Source organism: Crocodylus siamensis, chromosome 3, assembly GCF_052110815.1.
Source record: "Crocodylus siamensis isolate JL-2025a chromosome 3, ASM5211081v1, whole genome shotgun sequence".
NCBI lineage: Eukaryota > Metazoa > Chordata > Crocodylia > Crocodylidae > Crocodylus > Crocodylus siamensis.
The window spans coordinates 75,464,149-75,489,489 of record NC_143397.1 but is presented as its reverse complement, the minus strand read 5'-3'; the positions used below and the strand labels follow the sequence as shown (position 1 = coordinate 75,489,489).

The 25,341-nt window shown below is 39.9% G+C and overlaps 1 protein-coding gene across 8 annotated transcripts in view; it reads left to right on the top strand.

The window, feature by feature from the left end:
* Positions 1-25,341, top strand: part of SYK (spleen associated tyrosine kinase) — a 334,582-nt gene that overhangs the window by 255,888 nt on the left and 53,353 nt on the right. For 6 of the 8 annotated variants that reach the window (XM_090038531.1, XM_090038534.1, XM_090038536.1 and 3 more), the window contains one exon: positions 23,850-24,299. In XM_090038531.1, the coding sequence (XP_089894657.1) occupies positions 23,886-24,299 (414 nt within the window). In that variant the 5' untranslated portion in view covers positions 23,850-23,885. Of the gene's footprint in view, positions 1-3,317; positions 3,365-4,326; positions 4,367-23,849; positions 24,300-25,341 lie in introns of those variants that run through there. The other 2 variants (XM_090038532.1, XM_090038535.1) reach the window with 2 other exon arrangements.

The window sequence follows — 25,341 nt, the reverse complement described above, 5'->3', positions numbered from 1 at the left end:
GGTAGTAAACTAACTGTGGAATAGATACTGTGCAGTAACACATGTGTAGATGCTGACCAGGCTCAGCCCCAACACTAGGAAGCCACAGGGCATGGGGAACTCCCCTGGTCCTGGTCCTGCTTGGCTCCTGGCTCCCTCCAGGAGCTGGGAACTGAGCAGCACCAGGACAAGGTAGCTCTCAGGCCCCTTGCCCCCCCCTCCCCATCACAGCTCAGCTCAGCTACTGGTTCCCCACAGGAGCCAGAAGCTGAGAAATATCAGGACTGAAAAGCTCCTTTATTCCCTGTATAGCTGGGGTCTGGCTAGGATCTGTTCCACTTCTGAAGGGAAGAATAGGTTAGTGAATAAGATATATAGCAGTGCCCGTTGAGTGCAGTCCTCCTCAGCAACACTTCTTTTCAAAAGTCATGGTGAGCCACTACATTAAATACATTCTGACTTCTTCACTCCCACAGCTGAGCTGTGCCTCTCTTTCCCATTTCCAATTATTCCTGTTTTTTCACCAGCCCTAATTAAGCAGCAGACATCACCAAATGGGGTCCTAAACAGTTCACCCAGAGTCCCTTCATCACACCCTCTCTCAGCCTGGTGCATATGATTAGTGTGGCCCCACCCTCCATGAGGTGAAGCCAGACCAGGTTGCCTTTTTGAGGGGGCATATCTGAAATACACACACATACTGAGCAGTACTGAGCTGTGCGGTCACCATGGCTTGACACGCTGCTCACTTTGCTGGTCCCCAGCTCAATGAACCACATGGTAAATGATGTGTCCTTTGGCTTTGGACTAATATCATGCATCATTTGTTCTATACATAAGTAGGTGCCAAAGTGTGACTTAAGAGTAGCTGTACTAAAATTTGCAGCATTTTCAGAAAAAATGTATGAATTCTGGATGAACTAAGTCTATGGGTACTACATACAAATTACTACAGCTATATTTATTTTAAGGTCAGTTATTTTAAATTTGCTTCTCACTTTCTTACTTCTATGTGCTCAGAGAAAGCAGCATCTGACATTGGAATGGGGGGTGGGGAAGAAGGGCCTGTAGGGGAAAGAAAGGCTACTTGACCACTCCAGATTTATTTTCCCTGCTGTAGCAGTAGGAGAGGGACAAATTCATGACAAACCTCCAAAAATATATATGGAAAATTATATCCATTTTCTATATCTAGAAAATTATATCCATTTTTTAAGATTTCTATACATAGAATCTAAATCTTAGGGGGTCATCGTCTAATCTGGGTCACCTTATATTTGAGTAAATACAGTATATATTTGCTGGATGGACATATGTATATGAAGGAAGTTTCTTGGTGATTAATGGAAAGTTTCAATGGAAAATTTCTTGGTGATTTTTCTGGACTGTGGATTAGGTCTTATTCAAACTGATGCAGTTTCCTTTAAAATCAGTAGTAATTTTGTATAACTTTAGGAGCAAGATTGAAACATGAGATTTACTAATTTTCCTCAAGAGACACTCCATTCAAGACAAAAAAATGGGCAAAAGATACCACAAAAATCCTTGCTTGTGCATTCTGTAAATCAGTTCAATAATTCCCTAAGTATTTAGAGGTGGCTGTTGGCTCCAGGACTTCATTCCATAACTGCTTCTGAATACAGACTTTGTTAGCACTGTTAGCATGACACTGGAGTCAGTAGACATTCACAGATTCACAGATGTTTAGAGCTGGAAGGGACCTTGTGAGATCATCAGGTCCAGCCCCCTTGCTGGGCAGGAAAGACTGCTGGCATCAAATAACCCCAGCAAGGTGTGCATCCAGTCTATCCAGGGTAGGTGCCTGCATCACCCCAACTGGGAGTCAATTCCAGAGTCTGGTCACATAAACTGTAAAGAAGTTTTTACTTATATCCTGTCTGAAACCTTCTTCTAGAAGTTTATGACCGTTGTTCCTGGTTTTCCTCTGGGGCGCTTTGGTCAATACTTGTTCACCTGGTCCCTGAAGCTCTCCTCTGATATATTTGTTCACCTGGTCCCTGAAGCTCTCCTCTGATATATTTTTAAGCAAATCCCCCCAAGGTCTTCTCTTTTCTAGGCTGAACAGTCCCATATCTGTCAGCCTTTCTTCATATGACTTGCTCTTCAGGCCTTAAGTTATGTGTGTGGCTCTTCTCTGGACTCTTTCAAGCTTCTTCACATCCTTCTTGAAGTGTGGCACCCAAAACTGGATGCAGTATTCCAGCTGCGGCCTCACCAGTGCCAAGTAGAATGGGAGAATAACCTCCTTAGTTTTGTGTGAGATGTATTGGTTGGTGCATGCCAGCATATTGTTTGCTCTGCTAACTGTAGGATCACACTGACCATTATGACCCCCAGGTCCCTTTCAGCTGTGGTGCTAGCTAGCGTAGCACCACCGAGCCTGTAAGTAAGTTATGGATTTTTCCTCCCCAGATGGAATACTTCATGCTTCTCAGTGTAGAACAGCATCTGGTTCTGGTCCACTCATTTAACTAATCTGTCTAAGTCTGCTTGGATCATCAGCCTACCCTGAGGCATGCCTGCACTTCCCTAAAGCTTAGTGTCATCAGCAAACTTTGCCAGTATGCTTTTCACCCTCACATCCAGATCACTGATGTAGATGTTGAAAAGTACAGGTCCAAGTACCGAACCCTGGGGAACCTCCCTAGCCACCTTCCTAGGTCCAATCCCACAGACAGTTTCCCACCCATCTGACCACTGAACTGTTGAGCCTGTAGTCTCCTAGTTTTACCTTGAGAGCCTCATGGGACACCAAGTCAAAGGCCTTCTTAAAGTCCAAGTAAATGCCGTCGACCTCATCTCTCTCACCCAGGTAGTGAGTAACCCGGTCATAGAAAGAGATGAGGTTAGTCAGACGTGACTCTACCCATGACAAAAGCCATGCTGGCTGTCATTATTACTGCCAACTGTAGAACTATGGATTGGTATCAATTAAAATTTCTTTATGTGTAAATCCATTCCCTTCTCAGTGTAGTTACTCAAACTTTTCACTGCATCTAGAATCAAGACCTTTCAAAATCTTTGTCTTGCTGGCATGTTTGGCATACTTGTTACATCAGTGCACATCACACTAACAACACTTTTAAGGACAAAAGCAGTGAGCAGTATTGAACACAGTGGAGTTTACAAGAGAGACCCGCCCCCTGCCCCAACTCAGCTGTAGCAAAATCGTCATTGGGTTCTAAGTAGTAAGATGCGAGTCTGGGTACTAGGCATTAAAAATCATTTTGCCTATAAGAGAACATCCTTCCATCCAAATGATACAATCTGTTTCATAGCTAAAATGTTTGCTTTGACAAAAGTCATCTTTCTTCCAGAGGCAGTATCTATATCCACAGCAGCAAAGGTGTTCCCTGGGCAGAAGGTAAAGCATGATTTGGTAACCACTAAATAATTTTTTTTCTCTTTAGATAGCAGAAGCAATTAACTTAGATGTAGAAGTCAATGTTAGGCTCCCCACCTTTCTCCTGAAAAATATAATCAAAGAAACATCATCATATCGTGTGCTTCAAAGATGCCAAGCTGTTTTCCAATAACATTCTTTCCTTCAAGGAACTGAGGCAGGCAGTTCACCATCTTAGTCAGAAGTTAGGTAGAAGGCAGGAGAGTGTGGTACCTTAGGGCACTTCTACACGTGATCTGGGGGGTGGGAGGTGTGCTTTAGAGCAGTTCCAGGAGCTGCTCTAATTAAAGCGCTGGAGCATCTTGTGTACTAGTGTCCCCGTGCTTCAAAATGGTAGTGGAGGCACTTGAACTAGAGCTTATTTGAGCTAGAGCTCTAGTTCAGGTGGCCGTGCTGCCATTTTTAAGTGTGGGACTGCTAATACACAAGATGTGGGAAGCCACTGGAGCACGGTAATTACTGTGCTCCTGCAGACTCCATTAATTGAGTCTGTTCCAACACACTTTAATTCCAGAGCATCAGAGCAGTCCAGCAGCATGTCTACGGGGACCCTTATAGACTAACTCGTTTATAGAGCCATAACCTTTCTTAGGCTACTGTCTATTTTGTCAGTAGCTGTCTGATTAAAGGATCCATGGCTAAGTTTTCAAGTGGAAAGCACATTGTGTCAAACAATTAGAAGGATGCTGGAAAGTCTGCTGAGAATGGTCTTGTGGAGGAAACTGAGTGATTCACTTGGCCCAGTTTTGGCATTAAAAAGAGGGATGGAGAAGAAGAGTTTTGTTCCTCTCTCCCACCATCAGCACAAGAGAATTAAAAGTGAAGTTAAAAGCAGCATTAGCAAAATACAGTTCATGTTTATAACTACTGCTGTCAGACTAAAAGAACTTCAAAATAAATGAAATCCTTGATTTTTTTTTTCCAGTACTGTTGCAGTGTTTTCATAGAGACAAGATTTGTAAGGTGAGGCAATCTCTTCTCTTGGACCAACCATTCACCCTCCTAGCAGTAGGGATAGCATTATTGTTGCCAAGTCTTGTGATAATTGATATTTTCTCTTAAAGCTTCAGATCTTAGAGTCACTTTGCTTTGCCAGAATCTTATCTGTCACTTACAATAAAAACAATGTTTCTGGCCTTCATTTTTGTTGTGAAAAAACCTTGAAAATGCGGGCCCTAAAATCTCCAACACCAGAAGGCAAATAAAAGGAACACTATTTTTAAAATAAAATTCATGGTTTTTAAGCTGCTTTAATTATATGTTTATTATAAAATAGAGGTAAAACACTGTTTTCGGTAAAGCTAAGAAGGCCCAAATATAAGTGATGTGAGATCACTCTACACTATCACCTACTTCCCATAAGGTGAATTTCAAAGCTCCCTCTTGCTTCAGTGAGGATTGGGCTCTTAGTTTAGGTATTGATACAATAAGTTCTTTAGTACCTATAGGTCAACACACATATTATAGCTGGGCCTGGACCAGAATTTAATTAAACTGGCATTTTGTTCAAGAATACAATCTCAATGGCTTAAAGATTTTTTTAAAAAATCTTATATAAACAGTGTAGTTATTTAAAAAAAAAAAAAAGCAATCACTGGAAAGCCAGGGAATTCAAGAATGAGTAAAAGTAATTTAAACCAAATTTTTGTAAAATATAAAATATGTAGTCAAAGTACACCAAACCAGATGCTTTTGAGATTTATATTAGGGGACAGAGCAGTGAAACTGCAATGAAAATGAAGTTTGCTTTAAGAAAGTAGATCCATATATAAAATGTAACTATCAGCAGTGCAGAAGGCAGTGTGCAGAGCAATTGAAAGCCAACAAAGGTGTGTTTTAGAATTTGATGTACAAGTTGCAGCAGTGATTAATCATAGGTAATGAAACCTTAATAAATGAAGTTAAGTGACACTAGAGTCAGATACAACAATTTAATCCTCAGGGCGATCAAACAGTGTGGCATGGTCAGAGAAACTACATTTTGTTATGCAAAAGACTCATTTATCACCACAGGGAAATTAGCTTTACTGCTAAAAAGAGAAGTAAAACCAGAATGAAAAAAGGTGCTACAGAATTGAAATGGCTGGTAGAGCATGGAGTGAGGCTTAGAGGCATGCTGCTTTTTGGCTAGGGTATATAGTGCTGGCAATTCTCCAAAGAAAACCAGTGTGGCACAGGAAATATGTTGGTGATCCTCTGTGCATCACTTTGAGTGAATACCAAACCAGTCTTAGTGACAACAGTGGGGTGCTGTCTGTTGCATATGGAATAAAAGTCAAAGTCCTGATTGTTTCAGATCATTAAAGAGTCTCTGGGAATTTTTGCAATACACAGGAAAGTTTTCCAAATTCCACATTGCACAATAAACTCAACTTTTGGTTTAAAACAGGGTTCTGCTTGACTTCCTCTCTTCAACTATATATTGTTAAACAGTTGCTATGTTCTTCCTTGATTTTTGCATAATAGCCTCATAAAAATTCCTTTCCCCAGGCTCCAATGAAAATAAAATTTTCACTTTAATAGCCAGCAGGTAAAAATGAACATTTCACTGCAATCTAATGAATTAAGACTGTACTCTAAATGTGGACACAGAAAAGTTTCTAAACTTGAGGTGTCATGTTAACATTTTTTTGAAGATAAGAAATGAAAATTGTTCATATTTTACATCTACCGAGTGTATAAATGCAGTAGACATGTATACATCTGCTTTCAGTGTGGAAAAAAAAATGTGTTTATAGTTCCTCTAAGATAACTGACCCAATTTGCAATGATATGAAGTATTCTGTGGGTTAAATATAATTGTCAAACTATGCTATTCACAGATATAATTACTTATTGAAGCTAGTGCCAACAAAATAGTTGCATGTTTCTTTCTATGCATGCATAATTCCTTTTAGCACTGATGAGCATTACATTAGGATAAAATATGCCATCATTTGTTAGAAAAACTGGAGTCTAGTTTGCTAATAAGCTAGTTTTTCTTTTTAAGTATACCAAGTAGAAATTTGGTTTACATGTACTAATTTCCTTCTTTCTATTAATAAAGTCTTAAAAAATCAGTGTGGAATTGCTCTGAAGGAACAATGCGGGAGGCAGTCATAGTACTCAATCGATGCAGGTCACATTTATCTTCAACAGATAATCCTAAAGTTATAGAAGTTAGAAGTTGAACAGAGATATAAGATCATTATTTGCTTAGGAATGACTGTTCCTTTGAGTGTGCATTCATTATTTTGTCTAGTCTAGTTTTAATTGTGCCAAGAAATGGGTTCAGCCAGTTCTTTGGCAGATTTTTTTACAGCAACTTGTGTCTTGTTTTTTAGATTACTCAGCCTAAATTTTCATTTTCCTCAATCTGAGTGCATTATTCCTGGGTATTATATTAAAAACAAAGAACAGACATAAATTTACCCCAGTCAGATTAGTTGCAGACCTTTATCAGGACCTCGCCTTGTAACCACATAGCCAACATCTTTTACTTTTGCATCAATTTCTTTACTCTGGCAATTATGGTTAGTGTACAAGAATAACCTCCTGTTCCCAGGCTTCCTTAAGCATTACTGTTTCCTTTTCCTGATTCTGATGTTCACATTATTATTTACTATTGATATTATAGTAGTATTTACATTGCATCCATTGCAAGTAAAATGAGAAATATCAGGTGGATGTAATAAATGAAGAACATGACAACAACGGGATGATTACTGTCATTTTACCTCCTTGGAAACTCCTTCCAGCTAAGTAAATTCTTCCGTAATTTATATTCTAAGCTTCTTCCTCATTTATGAGCAAAGGTCTTCTTCTCTAAATACTTCAGATTAGGTGCTTTGCGGGTAAAATGTTTTAGCTTTGTCTTATGGCAGGAGTACTGATGCTTGGCAACGCTCACTACCTCTTTGGAAGTGTGCCAGACAGCTACTTTTCCTATATATATTTACATATTTTTATAACAGTGTAAAACAGCCATCGTATTTACTTCTATTTGCATCTTCCTTGATAAGAAACCTTCATGGTTGTAGAGCTGGTGGCACAATAGGTAACTTTTGCAGTCAGTCAACTTTGTTCACAGTTTTCATTTCCCTCAGCATTCTCAGATATAGAATCCTGTAGTTCAAGTAATAATGAATATTTTGGCCATAACCCTCTGCTCTCATCCATATTGTGCATTCACTGTCTTAGCAGATAAGCCACATTTGTACAGCTACTACCACTTAACCACACATTCTTCACAATAGTAGACTGTTTCTTATTTGAGTTGACTATGTAAGATGCCGTTGATGATAGTTTGGTCCTTTGTGTGCTGATTAATGAGGAGGTCAGGTTAAGGGACATCTTGTTGACTCCACAGATTACATTTGGCATTCTTAGCACACATTATATATCTATGACATGTACTATGGTGCCTTTTTCTCTCTCATATTCCCTCTAATATTTTTCCCTGTAAAAACACCCTATAATGTTGAGTACTATCTTATGCCATGATGAGCTACACAGAAATGAGAATACTTGTGTATTAAAGTGCAGCTAAATTTGAGTAAGGGTTCCGGCATTTTATTTCTTTGTGCTTTAACTATCTTCATGACATGTAAAAAAGTGAAAAATAACCCCTTGTCTCCAGGAGTGAGTCCTTGCTCTCTCACCTCCCATTCACAGTGCTGCAGACACTTTTGCAGCTGCCTTTTGGTTAAATGTGAGGCTTTTGAGTGTCCACTAGCTGCAGGAGGAAACAGAAAGTGTTGTTAAACTGTTACATCTATGGACAGAAATATCTAAATTCAGAAAAGCAGCAGGCTTATGATGCTGCATGAATAATGTTTTTTGAATTTTAATAGGGGTGCAGCCCACCCTGCCCTGCACAGATCTGGGGGCATATGCCCTCCCCCCACACACCCCCATGCCCTGCTGGGGTGCACGCAGCAGTGAAAGCTGCCTCCCCACAATTCCCGGACAAGCCACGACTCTGTCCCAGACCCTGCCCTGCCGCAGCAGGGCAGCATCTACCCAAGACCCTGCTACACTCCCTCCTTCTCTGCTGCGGCCTTGATCTGCTCCCTCATGCCCCTCCCCCTCCCCTTTCACCATAACAAACTTACCAGCTGCACGCAGCTCCAAGCTGCCAGGCTGTGCTCCTCACTGCACACATGCATAGGCATTTATCGGCCAAATTATTGGCCACATTCAGCCAATTTTCGACACAGTGAATTTTTTTTATATTGGTGCTGATCTGATATTGGACCGATGTCTCAGTGCACCTCTAAATTGTAAACGAAATCCCACAAGAGCATTTCACAGAAGATTGGTTACAAGAAACTTCCTGTTTCAAATACTGTTTGCTGTAAACTTATATATTTAATCATATAGGAAACCTAGCCAAAACATAATTTTTAGGGACTTATGACCTGGCAAGAATATAAAATGACAAGGATATGACTCTACATCAGGACAATTATTCAAAATTATTGGCTTTCTGCAAAGAGCTGCAGGGGTGGCACAATGAGGGAGAAAGTCCTATGGAATAGTTCCCTCCCTCTTGTTTTTCTAATCAACTGGCGATTGGTCCATCTTCCTCTTTGTGATGGTATAACCTTTACTATGTATCTAAGCCAGAATTGGGTTAAGAGAGATCACCTGAGCTTAGCCTAAATGAGGAGACCATTTTTAAATGGGAAAGAGAGAATTTTTTCTGCCTAACACCCGTCCCCTTTCTGTTTAAGGACAGCATATTGTTTGGCAGCCATAATAACTGCAGCCATAAGAACTTCTATAATATCTAATGTCGTTTCTGAAGTTGGATACCCAAGGAGAAATCAAGTTAGGGTATAACTGCATAGCCCAAAAATTCACGTTCTCTGGAGGGTCTGAAGGCTGCTCGTTGCCTCTTGTAGGGCAACTAATCTTTTCTTCTCAACTCCTCTCAAAGATGCTTTGTGATAAAATTATACAGCTTAAAATGAAACAATATATTTTCCTGCAACCCTGCAAAAAGGCCAATAAGATAGCAAGATATAGTGTTGTATTTGTATATTAGTAGGGACAGGTTACATATCTCTATTTAGTTCTTTTTTGGTTAATTTTTTTTAAAATTCTTTTCTTAGTTAAATTGAGATAACTTGAATGCCAAACTCAAGCTGCTGTGCTATTTTGGATTTTACTCAAACCGGTCAAAGTGAATGGGAGAATCTCTCCTTCAGTTTATTTTAAAGCCCATTCCTTACATACAACCTATATACATAATCATCTTTATCTAAAGAAGAAAGCAATGCAGTGACTAAATTAACGCAGCGGAAGACAGCTAGCACTTTTCCAATACCTTTGTAGGTAACTTGTAGCCATCTTCACTGCAAGGGCCTTTAAAGGTGTTAAAAACAAATCAACCTGAATATTGATTAGGATGTAGTTACTAAAACTTTGAAATGGAGCTGCATGCAGACTAAGAAATAACAGTAATTGAGAACATGCAATGCTGATACAGTTATGTTAATTTTATATGTTGACAGTTGAAATTTCCAGCAGAAAGCATGAAAGTATTGTCCTGGTTTTTATTTAATTTTAAGACTTTTATTGATTCTGTAACAATAATATGTGGTACTATCAAACTGAGTAAATTAAACTACAGTAATTTTCCATACATCATGCTGAATCTGTGCTGGTTTTATTAAAAAAAAAAAAGAATGTTCAAAGGGCCCTGAAATTATATATATTAATTTTACTTTATGTGTAAAGTGGCAGCCAAGTAACATGCATAAATGTTTGGCTTTTCCTCAGAAACTGCAAGGATTATTACCTAAGTGTCTGACCAGGCCATGTGAAATCAATTTAGGTTTCCATGTTGAACTGGTTTTTGGTGAACCAGACTGGTAGGATTTGTTTACTTGGGTAAATACTCCTCAAACCTGTGTTTTACTTCCCAGTTCATATAAACTCAGAAGTTCCACATGAACCTCAAGCAATTACCTGTGAATCAGGCTAGCTTTGTAACTTATAACGTATTTGGTGCTGCATGGGATCCAGAAAAAAATAAAAAGAGCCTTTATTTGATGGCAGCAGCACAAAAAGAACATTTCCCAGTACTCCAGCTGCTAGAAATAGGCATACTGCTTGCTCCACCATCAAGAATATGACAATGTTAGTATATAGCAGCAAGAAAATAACTAGTAGAGTCTGTTGGCAGGGCAGTCCAAGGAAGGCCCATTCTATTCACTTTTAACCAGGTTACTACAAAGTGTTCATTTCCCTGGTCACCATGGTGTGAGAGTGCCTTTCTGAACAGAATTAAGCAGCATAACTCCATACCTGCCACATGTTGTTTATTCTCTAATCTTCTCTCCAGGGAGGGAAGCATGTGTTGATAGTTGACTGGTTTGTGTGTTTAGGGGTTTTTTTCTTTCTGTGTTTCCTTCATTTAAATATACCTTGTTGCTCCAATCATAAATTGAAGCTGCATAAAAGTTGACCCCAAAGTTTCAGTTTCTAGTGTAGGAAAATTAGCTTTTTTCCCTGACTATAAGTATGTAAATACTCCTACAACCTTTGTTTCCAAGTAACCCAGGAGCATCACGCTTCTCTCTCAAACCAGAACTAGAGAAAATGGTAGTGAGTCATTATTTTCTTTTGAAACATGGAAGGAGAGAGTGGAACATGGCCTCCACCTTCTCCACATTTTACTGCTGGGTGGTTGGAACACTTTCCAAGTAAGTGAGAAACCTGGGTCCTACACCCTGCTCACACTGAGGGGTTTCAAACCTGTATCTCTTGTCTTGCAGAAGAGTGCCCTAACCAGCAGACCATGCTAATTTTATTGGGTGACTCCCCACGCTTCCTGATGAAGCTGTGACCATGCAGCAAAGAATTCAGGGTTCTCTGGAACAGAGAGAAAATATGAGTGAGCCAAAGAAATAACAAGACTGTGGTCTAGTGGTCAGTGCACGGGAGATCCCAACTGTTGTTTTGGCTTCCTAGCCTGTTTGTGTGTTTTATCTAGCGACATTTCAAAGTAAAATGCAGAAGCAACGGCACCATTGCCATTTCCTTCCCCTTCTCTGGCCGTGTTTAAAAAGAAAGCAGCATCCATAACTATGTTTTGTGAGAGGCCTTACCCTGTGATAGTTATACTCTAAGAATGCCCAGCAAATTGAACTCCCTCCCCTTCTCACCTGCAAGGATTTAGATGGAGGAACATCTAATTTTGGGATCCAAACAGGCCTATGCCACTGGGAAGTAGGTGGACTCTGTAGATAAAATATACATCCTAGTAAGTACTCTTGAATACTGTTGGAACACTTGCTTCTATTGTGAGAAAGTAGTCAAGGGTGTCCCAGAAATGCAGCCCCCATTTCATGAGTTAGTACTTCAAGAATAAAAAACATTCACAAGCCACAAACTAACACCTCGGAGTGCTCTCTGTCCCAGCCAAAAGCAGCAGTGCCATTTGCACTGAGCCCTAATTAGCTGTCTCATTCAAATAACAAAAATTCCAGCTAGCCAGATTATAATGGGCTTCTTTAAAATAGGAAGTAAATAGCTTTGTATGTCAGCAGCACTGATGGGAGAACATACTGCATAAACTTTGTGACACTAAGTAGTAATTGCTTAGGCATTCACTATTTTAGTGTTCAACAAAGGTCCAAGAATTTTCTCTTGTTAACTTCCTTTAGCAGTAAACGATGTCTAAAATTATACTGTGTGTGCTTTAAAGAGCGAATTTAAGTAAGGTTATATGCAATGCAGTGGTTTGCAACTTGTGGTCTGCAGACTATGTCTAAGGGGTCTGCAAAAGATAATTATAATCAATCAAGAGTATGTGACTATCCACATTTATAATTCAGAGGGGTCTGCACCTCCGTTCAAAGTTTTTTTTAGGGGTCCACAGGTGAAAAAAAGTTGAAAATCACTGATATAATGTAGGCATATGTGTACATAGAATGACATTTGCTATGCTGAATATTAAGTAGCCCTATTATTTTTACAAAGAAAGTGTCTGTGGACATTAATACAAAAAATGTTTGGACAGCTAAAGCAAAGCTGTAATTAACACCCATTATCTTTACTGGAAAAATGTTGGCTTCTTTAAAACATTTTAGTCCCTTGACTTTTATAAATGTTACCCTATGGAGGATAGATGAGAGTTCCGTTCATTGATTGTCACCCCCCATGTGAGGAGTTGAAGTGGGAACAATCTAGATCAGATGGTATCTTCAGCTGGTAGTTTCATAATGAAACTTACGTATCCTGTATGTTGGGTTGTTGAGATTGTTATGCTTTTGGGGGGAGAGAGGGCTTATGTTATCTATAGCAGTTGACATATTCCTTTGATGAAGATATAAATAAAAATATTTATGACAAAACAAAGCCAACTACACATGGGAGGGAAGGAAAGAATATCCTAAACATAATAAAGCACACGACCAAAAACCTGAGATTTGATTATGAACTAGTAAAATCAGGAACTGGCAGATCTCATATTCCTTTCAGATAACTTCCAGCACCAGTCTAAGTAGTATCCTTGCCTACTGTGATTTTCACATTGGAGTTCAAAAATAATATATGCCTTCCATACTTCTCATACTTTACAAGTATAGAAAGGCACTTGGAGGTATATGTAGCTTGAAATCTATAGTCAAACTACTTAAATGATTCTTGTTGCCCTGTTCATCACTCCATCTGTTTTAGTCCCCTGGGGTGGGTTTGATTTTCATCTTTTTAATCAGTGATTTAAGGTGGAAGAAGCCAGATTCTTTCATGGAACCTCCTTTATTAGGAGGTCTCAGAGTATTGTTGGTTGCCCTGTTCATTTCAGTTGACCTACTTCCTGAGGGTGGAGGGTTTCTCCCCCTCTACAGTTGTATATATTTGTATATTTCTTGTACATTTGTATTAGCTCTAGTTTAGTTTAGTTTCCCTCATTCCTCTGACAAATCAGGACCTCAGTTTTTGTCAGCATGGAATGTGTTTGATGCTGTCTAGCTTTCTCTATGTTCCTATGCTTCTATTATTTTATGTAGCTGATTATTTGACTTTCTCTTAATTTTTAATGGTTTGTGTTTAGTTTACTTTAATGGCAATACACACAGGGGTTTGATGCCTTCTGATAAGCATCTTACAACCAGATCAAAGAAATTTATGAGCAGAAGTTATTCTTGGAAATTTATTAGCACTAATGGAACTAAAATCCCCTGAGGGTGATTGGGACGATGAGTATCTTCTCCAATTTCAAAGATTTGTTCTAGGTAAAACAATTGTCCTTTTAGAGACTTGTTTTCAAGAAATTAAATCTTGCTCGTCAACACTTTAGAATGATAATAGTAAAGCATATTCTTTAATCTGACCCAAAACTCTTTGTAACAAGTGAAAAATCTATAGTATACATATATTTTACTTATACATTTTTGTATACTTCAACCTATTATAAACTAAATTACATAAATAGCAAGATGCATGTGTTTTATATGGTTTAAACCCCAAATAAAATGAAAATTTACCATATTTTTCTTATTTATCTTCAAGGCCCTTTATTTTATCCTTAGGTGTTTTGGTTTTTTTCATGCCGCATGTCATTTTCTGTAGTATAGTTTGCATGTTATAGTAGTAAAGAATATAACCAAAATGTAACCAGCTAAAGTGGGTAGGAAATATACTGTTGAAATATTCCAGTGCTGTAAAGCTCATGAGGAAATCAGCTTTTAAATATTTATTATCCAAAATGTGTCAGCTAAGTGCATTATATCAGGGTGTCAGGGTGACTTCACATATTCACTGTTAGGGATGTTGCATATATCACTGCACTGTACAAAGAGTGCATTTGCTTTTCAACCTTTTAGTCTCAAGGCACCCCTTGGCAGGGATGGATTAACCCTGTAGTGGGCCCTAAGCAAACAAACTTATAGGCCCCCAGCTAAAGAAAAAAAATGTATATTACTTTTTTGGCTCAATAATTATAATATGTAAAATAAGCACAACTGGGCCTCTTCTTCACTTAGGGCCCTGCAGATGCCCTGCCCCTTGGTAGGCTGAGGGCATCCCTCAGAAAATGCAAGAGCTTTATTTTGGAGACCGTAAAGCAGGCCTGGAACAGGTAAAAGCCTGGAGGTCTGAAGTTCTGTGAAAGGCACTAGAATGCATCAGAACATCTGTTCAAAAGCATCCTGAGATAGATGCAGTCAGTACAAACTGTTACTGTAGATAAAAGCATGGTTATGACGAAACCTGAAACAATACCTTTTGTGTAGGGTATGATCTACTTCAATAGGAAAGCATGTAGAATGATAGAACCAAAACTAGGTACTGTACTATGCAGGGGCAGATCCAGGGGGCACAGTGGTGCAGTTGTACTCCCTCTTTGATTCCTTCTCCACTCAAACTTTAAAACCAACTGCCTGGGAAGGGCACCAGCATTTCTGTTCAGACAGCGCTGAATGAATCAATTGACTTCATGGCTCATTATCCCTGATTCTTGCCCATCTTTCTCCCCTCCACAGGTGTTAACAACCCTCTATGCTTTTTAAGGTCTTGATGTTCCGCTATTCAATCTAGCCTTCTTCATTTTTGCTGTCTGTTAGCCATTCCTATTTTAGTTCATAGTCCTGCAGGCTGTTGTTAGGTCAAACTAAAAACTTTAATTTGGGTGTAGTAATATTAACTCAGGTAAAAAAAAAAATGACTGACAGCAAAGTATCAGAGATACTGTACTGTCAGAATGCTTGAAAATACTAAATTTTGCTTTATGAATCTGAAAAAAACATGAACATTTAACTGTAACGACTATAGAACCATTGAAACAATCTTTTTTTGACTATTTGGACTTTTTTTGCCTAATTTGTTGTATGTTTGAAACTTAATATATAATCTAGCAAATTAGTACACTTTCCAGTAAGTTATATTTATTTTTCCTTTGATCTAAACTGAATAATATAGTGCTAAACCCTTAACATATTAGTAAAGCTTGTAGGTTCTCTTTAACTGGAGAAAAATGTGATGTATATGTAATAATACACCACACCATTTCCACTCCCTCCTTTCAAAACTGTAAATCCGCCCATGGTTCAATAGATATAAAGACTAATTATAATAAGCAGCTAGTCATATACAGTGATACATACTTGATGTAAGAACTTCTAACATATAAAAAGAGTAGAGTAGACCTGCACTTTAGGTTTGTGTTTAACCCTGCACTATCCATGTTGGCCAGTCTGATCATCTGGTTTATAGTATGAATAAAAGGTACACTAAGTTTTTAAACCACTGAAGCTGCTGTGTGCTTATTTAAACCGTGTTGTAGTGAGACAAGGCCAGTTGTGGGAAGCAATAACAGTTTTTACTTGTTTTTTTTGTTTGTTTGTTTGTTTTTTTGACTACTGAAAAATAGAGTAGCTCTGTTGCGAAGAACTCAGAGAGGCCATAACAGATCTGAATATCCTGACACTGTGGCTTCCTATTTGTAGTCTCTGGGTTTATCTTGTGAATCATAGGTAGGTGTTTACGTGCCGTGAAATGGTAATATTGCATGGTACCCTGCAGCACCTTTAAAAGGATGTCATGGAACTCCAGGCTACTGTAGCACCATGGTTGAGAATCACTGGATTAAGGGTAAACCCCCATGGTCTTCTTCAGGCGTAGACAGAATCAACTGTGCAAATAGTTACTTTGTATGAAATTGTTTGTTGTTGCTTTATGTTTCTCCTTTTATCCTACCCTTAAATCTGCTGCACATTCTAACTGTGGGTCTTTTTTCATTTATTTTCATTATAACTTTCTCTCATACTTAATGCCAGAAAACCTGCATTTTTAGAATTTTAAGAACAGAAATGGCTAGGCTACAGGAAGTTCAGAAGTACCAGAACATGTCAGCACTGGTTGTGACCAAAAATGGCAGGAAAGTTTAAAGAGAAGAATGTCATTCATAAACCACAAGCCTTCTGTTTCAGACCATGCAGGGTAATAAATACTGTGATATGTGGAGCTGTGCTTTATGGGGCTGTATGAGCCCATGCATTTCAAGTATACTACCTTTCTTGGGACTAGGTTTTTGCTGGGGGAAGATAAGAAGATTTACATAACCATTAATCTACCGGCTTCACTCCAATCGCCCATGTCTATGCTGAATCCTGTTGTGCTTGGCCTGCAGATGTTTCTCCACAGCTTCCCTAGAATCTTTCTTCTTTGACTGTGAAACCACACTGGTTCTGCTTCAAGGGACCTCACCAGCACAGAAGCAGAATTTGCCACACTAACTTGCAGCTGCTTCATTTCACAGCCAGTTTCTGCGTACTGAACATGACACCCTCTCATTAGTGGGGCTGCAGTTTGTAAATTAATGTGTGAAATAATTTTTTTTCAGTGAGCAAAAAATCTCTCAGGTACGCAGCATGGAGAGAATCAGCCCTACTCCATTGCTCAATATTTCACATTTGGCCTGAAAATGAGTATTATAAAAATTAACTAATAGTACACGGGTGGCCACAAGCGGCATGGACACCACAAGTGGCATAGGTGCCACAAGTGGTGTAGGCACTTTGTGTGTGCCATGTGGCTGATTGGGGAAGGGGCAGGCAGTACAGTGGCAAACAACAGGGACCAGAAAAGAGAGCAGGAGGTTGGTCAGGGAGCACAAGGCAGGGAGCAGAAAGAGCAGCAGGTTGGATAGGAGAAGGGGATCAGAGTGGCACTTGGGGACAATGTGGGGTTTATTTGTGGCATGCCTTCTAAAAATGTTGGCCCCTACTGCAGTTGTAAATATATTCTTTGAAAAGTCTAAGAAATCAGAATAGGAATTTAATGCAAGTGACTCCTGAAACCAGAGCTGTTCCAATAAAATAAAAAGACATGTTTGGTCAAGTGCAATACTAAGTCTTTGTTCCATCCCAGTGGGACAAATCTAGAAGTATCCTTTTATCTCTGTGACATTAAATAGTTTTCTGTAGATGTTGCAGCCCAGGGTGTTCCAGAGATGGTATTTTTTAACCTGGGCTGCTGTAAGCCCCGGCATAGCGTGGGCCTGAAGTAATATAATAGGTTTATCTACCTTATCCTATGGTATCCAGTTGTTATTTATAAATAAGATACAGCCTCCCTGTACCACTTGTTTTTTACCTGCCACAACTTTGATATTGTTTGTTGTTAAGGAAGTGGAGAATCCTCAGACCAGTAACAGCCTAACAAATAGCCTTGAGAATGCAGTCAGGCTAGTCCCCCTACCCAAGGGTTTTATTCACCCTCACTGATACAGTGCTCCCTTTTTAAGGGCTTGCTCTCACAGGTTTCTGAGGGCTTATCAGGGCTTCAGCCTAGGCCCCCTTTTTTCTCTCTGGCTTCACTCTGCCTTGTTCCACCAATTAAGACTTTATCTTCTAGGGTACAGGCCTGGGCTTGATGGCAACCCATCCTCTTGGGACTCTGTCTCAGCATGCTACTTTCTGCCGCTCAGCTTGGGAATGTCTCCTGGCCCCTATAGCAGGGGGCACAACCCTTCACCCCTGTTTGTGGCCTCTTCTTCCCCCGCAGCTATGATTTGGTCAACCAGTCACAAATCCAAACTCAACAAAAAACACAAGCCATCTGCTTCAGAAGAAAAGAAGTAGGGTCTCAAACAGGTTTATCTCAAATCGGTTTCTGCCATTTTGAAACTGGTTATGTGCACTGAACTTACGTTCTGTTATAGGTTTAAACCATTTTCTGATCACTTAAACCAATTTATGTGTAACTTTCGTCCCTCACCTCTGTGGCTCCAGGCTGGGCTGAAATCCCCCAGCCTAATCTCCTTCTGGCCACATGACTGGGTCTGCTGCGCCCAGTGACCAGGTGCAGCCAGTTGCTCATTAGCCAGTTGCATGGGCCTTACAAAACCTGGTCTGCCTGCCCTGCTAGTATTAACTGCTTACCTTTTCAGGCTTCACTAGTAACAGGGGCAGGAGGTTCCCTGTTACAGTGACAAAATGATAAATGGTTTGAAAGGCAAGCTGTATGAGGAGAGGTTGAAGGAAATAAGTTCAATTTATGGAAAACAAGCTTAAGAGGGGACATGATAGCAGTCTTCAAATATCTGAAGGGCTGCCTTGAAAGAGAGAGACAATGCTTTTTCTTTCTAGCTGCATGAAGTAGGATGTGGACCAGTAGCTTGAAGTTGCAGCAGATAAGCTTAGACTGGAGATCAGGAACAACTTCATAGTTAGAACAGTGACGCACTGGAATAGACTATATAGCAGGGGTGGGCAATTATTTTGGGCGGAGGGCCACTTATTCAGTTTTGGCAAGCTGTTGAGGACAGCATGGGTAGCCCCGCGCCCCCCCCCGACAGGTATAGCACAGATAGCTATAGACCAGTATAGCACAGATATAAATATAGCCCCCTGGTCACCATCTTGGGATCATTGTCCCAGGGCTGGCACCAGTGGGGCCCAGATGGGGCACAGGCTGGCAGGGGTCTGTGGAGCCAGGCTGGGCTGCACCAGCAGGGAGAAAGGGGACCTGGCTCGGTTCCATAGAGCCCCTGCTGGCAGGGACCCCTGTACCCCTGCTGCCTTGCTCTGGGCTCTGCTAGCGCTGGCCCTGTGACACGGGTGCAGGCCCTGTGCTCCCACACCCACTCACTCTTAGTGCCCCCCAGCCCTCTGGTACAGGAGGTGGGGCTGCGAGTGGCTGCAGTGCAGGGCACCGGCCACAGGGCGGATGAGGGGTTATTTTTCTCTGGGCTCAGCTTCTCCCCAGGCTCTTCCCTGACCCTCCTGCCCCCTATACCCCTTACCTGAGGTTCCCACACTGCTTGGGTCCCAAGCCAGAAGCCCCTGCTGCTGAAGGAGCCTACCAGGCTTCCTCTGGGTCCTACTGCCCCTGGTTCCTGTCATTTTTGACAGGAACCAAAGATAGCTTAATATCAATTTTCTAAAATTTTTAGGGGCCCCACAGGCCAGATAGAATGGCCTTGCAGGCCACATCCAGTCTGTGGACCATATTTTGCCCGCCACTGCTATATAGGGAAGTTGTGGTATCTCCATCACGGGACATCTTCAGGAAGAGGTTAGATGAGCGTTGGTCAGGGAAGATAGATTAACTTTATCTGTGCTATACTATGGATATTGTTTGTGCTTCTGGCCTTTGCTGGTTGCTTCACAGGGCTGGGAAGACATTTTTTTCTTTCCTGTTGCTACCTGTGCCAGAGGCATTTTTTGCCTTTCTGTGGTTGCAGCCAAGACTGTGGTGTGCTAGTGCTCCTGCTGGGACTAAAACCCAGAAGTTCTTGGCTGAAACCCAGAAGAATCTTGCCCCTTTGCTTAAGGTCAGACTTATTACTACAGTTGGGGTCAGGAAGGAATTTTACTCTGTCAGGTCAAGTTGGTATAGACTATGAGGGGTTTTGCCTTCCTGTGTGGACTGGGGTGTGGCCATCTTCCTTGAATCTCTGAAACATGTTTTAACAATTCTTGCAGCAGTAGGACATTGGCCACCATTGCTTTACCTGTGGCAAGTTAGGGCATTATGCTTTGTGGTTGGATGACAGGGTTGCCCATGTAGTTTTCGTAATAGGTTAGACAAGGTTTTGCTTGGGATGATTTGAATAGGGATGATCCTGCCTCAGGTTGGGGCGCGGTGGGGGGGGGGCGCTAGATGACCTCCAGAGGGTCCCTTCCAGCCCTGCTTTTCTAAGATTCCATGATGATTTCTATATCAGCATACTACTGTTGACTTCAGTGGAGCTGTACTTGTCTATAATAATTAAAGATCTGGTCTATTACGTTTTCTGTCAAGAAAACAATGGCTGCCTGCTTACTGAAATACTGTATTGAGTTAAATACTGTTAATGAACTGATTAAACAACAGGAACAAATTTCAGTGCTCAGTTACACTGATGCAACCCCTGTTGACCCTAATACAAGTGTGCCTAAGGGCAGGTTTTGGCAGGTAGGAGGCTGGGGAGGATTAAGGAAAGAAGAATTACATTGGCCTCCAGCTTTTTGTGCCATTTAAGCCATTAGCAGATTACATATCTAGAAAAGTTTGGGAGCTGCTGTGAGTTGTGTCAGAGCATGGAGCAGAATGCTGTCATGCCTCAGAATTTGGAATTGTTAAAAATGGTAAAAATCAAGTACAGAAATGAACAGTAGATCTAGGCTTTGTAGTTTCCTTCCCCAGAAATGGGGGGAGAGAAGGGAAGGTAATAGGATTCCTGAGTTAATGGTTTATAGAGCCCTTGTGCAGCCTTTTTGTGAAGTATGATATATAGACATAGGAGACTAATTTTTTTTATTAAAATAAAGACATGAACTGAAGACAAATATCCAGTCTTTATTATTAGATGTACTCTTGGGAGATATCGAATTTTGTTCTCTGCTCCATTTTTGCCTGTACTGTGCTTTCATATTCTCACAACATAAATTAAATTGAAATAATTGAAACGTATTTGTTGAACTAGACACTAATTGTAGCATCATTAAAATGTTAAAGATTTTCATACAGAAAAAGAATCTGGAAGGGAGATATGTTTGTGTGTGTGTGTGTGTGTGTGTGTGTATACACACAAACTTTTAACAATCAGTATGCTGAGATGGATTCTCCAGTCGTGCACCAGTTTTATGTTAGTGCAACCCACTGAAATCTGTAGACTTGCACCAGCATAACACTGGACAGGAGAACGAGACCACTGCCTCTTTTTTTCTTTTTATTCTCATTTACAGAATGGGAAAAAAATTATTAGCTGGCAGCTCAAGATATTAAAAATGGTATTGGAGCAAGTAAAAGCATCTTAGTTCCTGAGAGTCAGGACGAGGAAATAGGCTGATGGATTGTTAGATGAAATGGGCTGCTATTCAGAGGAACAGGTAGCTAGTGTAGTTGCAAAGAAAACTCCTTTGCCACAGTGTGGGGCGTGAGAAGAGGCTGAAATTAACCTGCATCAGGGATTGCATGTAAATACTTTCATGTTCACAGTCCCTGAAAATACATGTGCGTGTGGAATAATACCTGTCCCATATGTCAAGATATACTGTTGTTGATAAAAATAGCTGTTCTCATTTTCTTGAAAGTCTGAGGGTTTTTTACAATGATCTTAACACAAGAACAAATGGGAACAGTGAATAAATTAGGCTGGGAATTTGGAGGAGGTTTGTAACCTTCAAGTGTTCTGGAACAGCCTTCCAATAGCAGTAGTGGGTTCTGGGGAGCCTTATCTGCTTTTAAGACAAAACTGGTGAATTGAATTGTATGGCATGTTTGCCAGGGATAGCAAGGAACTAGACTTGCCACAGGAGATCCCTTCTGCATTAAGCCCACACATGTGAAATATAATTAGCAAAGCACAGTCTTGAGCTTGATGCAGATGTTTTGTAAGAGACTAGAAACAAGTCATATGCATGGACATAATCATAAGGAGTACTTAGCAGTACCAGTAGGCAGCAGTAGTGGAGGAGAAGTATTTGGTATGACCCAAAGTATGTTGTATACTAGATGGTATATTATAGTTTTTTTAATATAAATTTGAAATAAATGGTCTAGTCTGAAATAAATAGGATAATAATGAGTAAGAACAAATGCAAAGTACAGAACTTAAGAAAAGCACAATGAAAAACATAAATACAAAATGGGTAACATAGCCAGACTGAAGACAGTACTGCAAAGGGTACTGAAAAAAAGAACCTGGGAGTTAAATTGGATCACAAAGGGCACATCTACATGTGCACCTCATGGCGCAGTTGTTACTGTGCCATTATTTAGGACTTGCTTTAGGAAGTTCTAAATGACGGCGTAGTAACAACTGTCTACATGTGACACATACTGCGCCATCCTGGTGGCTCATAGTTGTTTAGCAGCTATGTCACAATAGTGGTGCACTATAGCAAGGTAGTTCATCTCTACAGCATCATAGCATCAGTGTCATGGTGTGTGCCAACTAGTGCTACATGACCGTAGCGACAAGCTATGTCACCGTAGCATCGTGTGTAGATTCACCCATAGTGAATGAGTCACTAGTGTAATATTGTCACAATTAAAAACATACTGAGGTGTACTTGCAGGAAGGTTGTATTCAAGTTGCTGGAAGTGATTCTTTTATCATATTCAGCATTGGTGAATCCTCACCTAGAGTGTTGTCTCCAGTTTTGGGTACTGCGCTTCAAGAAAGATGTAGAAAAATTGGGAAAAAGTCTAAAGGAGAGCAATAAAATGTGATTATGGGTCCAGAAATCGTAACATATGAGAAAGGTTGAAAGAAATATGTAGCCTAGAAAAGAGAAGCCTGAGTTAGGGATTTGGTAGCAAAAGGATTGAAGGGGACAATTAATTGTAATTTATTCATAAAGAACTAGACAAAAAGTAATAGGTTTAAGTTTAAAAAATGGGAAACTTAGGTTGGATATTAAGAACATTCTAGCTGCAAGGGTAGTTAAGCACTGGAACACATTACCTGGAGAGGTTGCACAATTCCCTTCATTGGAAGATTTTAAATACAAGCTAGATAAACATTTGCTTTAATGGTTTGAGCAGAAGTTTGGACTAGATGCCCTCCTGTGATGCTTTTGAGTCATACTTTCTGTGATTCTATTTTTATATTTATTTTCTCATTCGCAGTCTCAGATTGGGTCAGCAATAGCATTTTCTTTTCTACTAAGGCAAACCTATGTTTATAAGACCAAGACATAGGGGAAAAATAAGATACAAGAGAGAAGCCGTAGGTAACTAAGAGTGCAAGCAGAATACAGAGAAATGCCTTTAGATTGTCATAACAGTGGTAATGTTGTACGGCCTTGAGAGGAGACCACAGCTGGAAAATTGGCACAACCATATTTTTTGTCAGACTGATAAAACTAAATCTGAAATCTCACCTGCTTGTGAATGGTCAGGAATCTTCCTATTTCCAAATGACATTTGGCATTTTCAGAAGTGCCTGAGTGATTTAGGAACATAAGTTTTACCAGAATTCTATCCCACCTGCTTTTCTTGTCCAGAAAATAGTAATCTTGTGTTCTAGTGATTTCTGTAGTTAATTATTGTTTCTTAGAAGTATTGTGACAAAACAGTTAGCACCCTGTTGTATTCCCATGGAAGGCAAAGTCTCCTTTTGCCTTAAATTAGACAGGTTATTTTTTGTCTTTGTCTTAACAAGGCAAATGGGGGTAACACATGATGGAGAAAATAGTATTACAATGAAGAATTTGATTTTAGTTTCAGTCTTTGAATGAGTATAAGAAGCATAAAGGAGGCTGCATCCTTTAGACCTTGCAGGGGTCGTTCGTTTGATCCCAGCATTCTTTTCTGCCCATGGCAGGGGGTCAGACTTCATGATCTGGTCAGTTTCCTTTGCAACCCTACCACCTATGAAACTATGAAACTGTAAAATGGGATTTTAAACCAATTTTCCTACCACCTTGACAGTACCTCTTTGCCTACTGCAGTAGACATGATTTAATTCTTTAGTCCCTATTTATTTTCTTTCAAATGATGCTTATTTTCTTCTTCCTTTCAGATACCAAACACTAGTGGTTAATCAGGAGAAGAAAACATGACCAACAACCCAGCAAACATCGCTAACCACCTGCCATACTTTTTTGGCAATATTACACGTGAAGAAGCAGAAGAATATCTGATGCACGAACGGCTGAGTGAGGGACTATATCTACTGCGCCAAAGTCGAAACTATCTTGGTGGTTTTGCTTTGTCCTTGGTACATGAAAGGAGGGTTCATCATTACACAATTGAGAGGGAATTGAGTGGTTCATATGCCATTGCAGGAGGGAAGTCCCATGCAAGTCCTGCTGAACTCATTCACTATCATGCAGAAGAAGAGGATGGCTTGGTCTGTCTTCTTAGAAAACCTTGCAACCGGCCACCAGGTGTTGAGCCCAAAACTGGACCATTTGAAGATCTAAAAGAGAACCTCATCAGAGAATATGTTAAACAAACTTGGAACCTGCAGGTAAACACAGACCTGTGTTTGTAATTAAGAATCTTCTCTCCGAATCAGTGATTATGTTGTATGACTTCCAGCTGTTGCTATTGCTGTGTGGTAGTGTTGTTTGTGATAACCCTTATGTAATTGCTTGTGTTTCATAAGCCATTATTTTTAATAGGTTTTAATAAACTGGACATACATGTATTTCTTCTAGAACTTTCACAAGGTTTATAATTATTTTAAAATGCCACCAGGCCAAATCCCTTACTAGATTAGGCTATGTTATATCACACCTCTCCACATCAATACAACTTAAAAACATACCAAACAAGGAGTACAGGTAGCAGTTAAATATACAAAGTGTGTATGCATGTGAGTGCACTGGTGTATGTGCACACTGTTTTTTGTTTAACGTCCCTTTCTGGTCTTCTTTGTTTGCCTGGTGTTTAGTTAGATTATATATAACTTATAACTTTTCTTCCTACATGTCGGTGAAGCATTTATCACACTCTTTTGTCCCATATAAGTTATATAGTGGGAGGGCACAGTTATGGGAAAAACTGGATAGGATAGGATAGAATGGCTTAGGGTCAGGTCTTCTGGAACTGAAGGCTAATTCAGAGCATCTTTGGCTGCCTTGACTGCATTCCATCCACCATTACCCATTTCCTAAGCTATCCTAGCTCCTTATATGCTGTTTTGTCACCTTATTGACAGGTTCCTAAAAAATGCAAATGCTTAGCTTAACATACATAGCCAACAAAAACAAAGAAACTCATAGGTTGTTCTTGAATCATGCTATACTTGCAAATGTACCTGATTTGTAAGTGTTGTAACTTGTGATTGATATGGACACCTTCTAGAGAAGTGATACTGTTATTTTTTTAATGGTTTCCAAAAAAAGACTTTTTTTCTTTATGATATAGTCCCTAAATTGTCATCAAGAGTCTGGTATGTAAGTGAGCTCACTACTGTTGCTCTGTGGGCTTATATGACTCAGAATTGCAATGCACATACAGTTAAATAAGTTACATTATAGAATACTTCAATTAGATTATTGTTATGT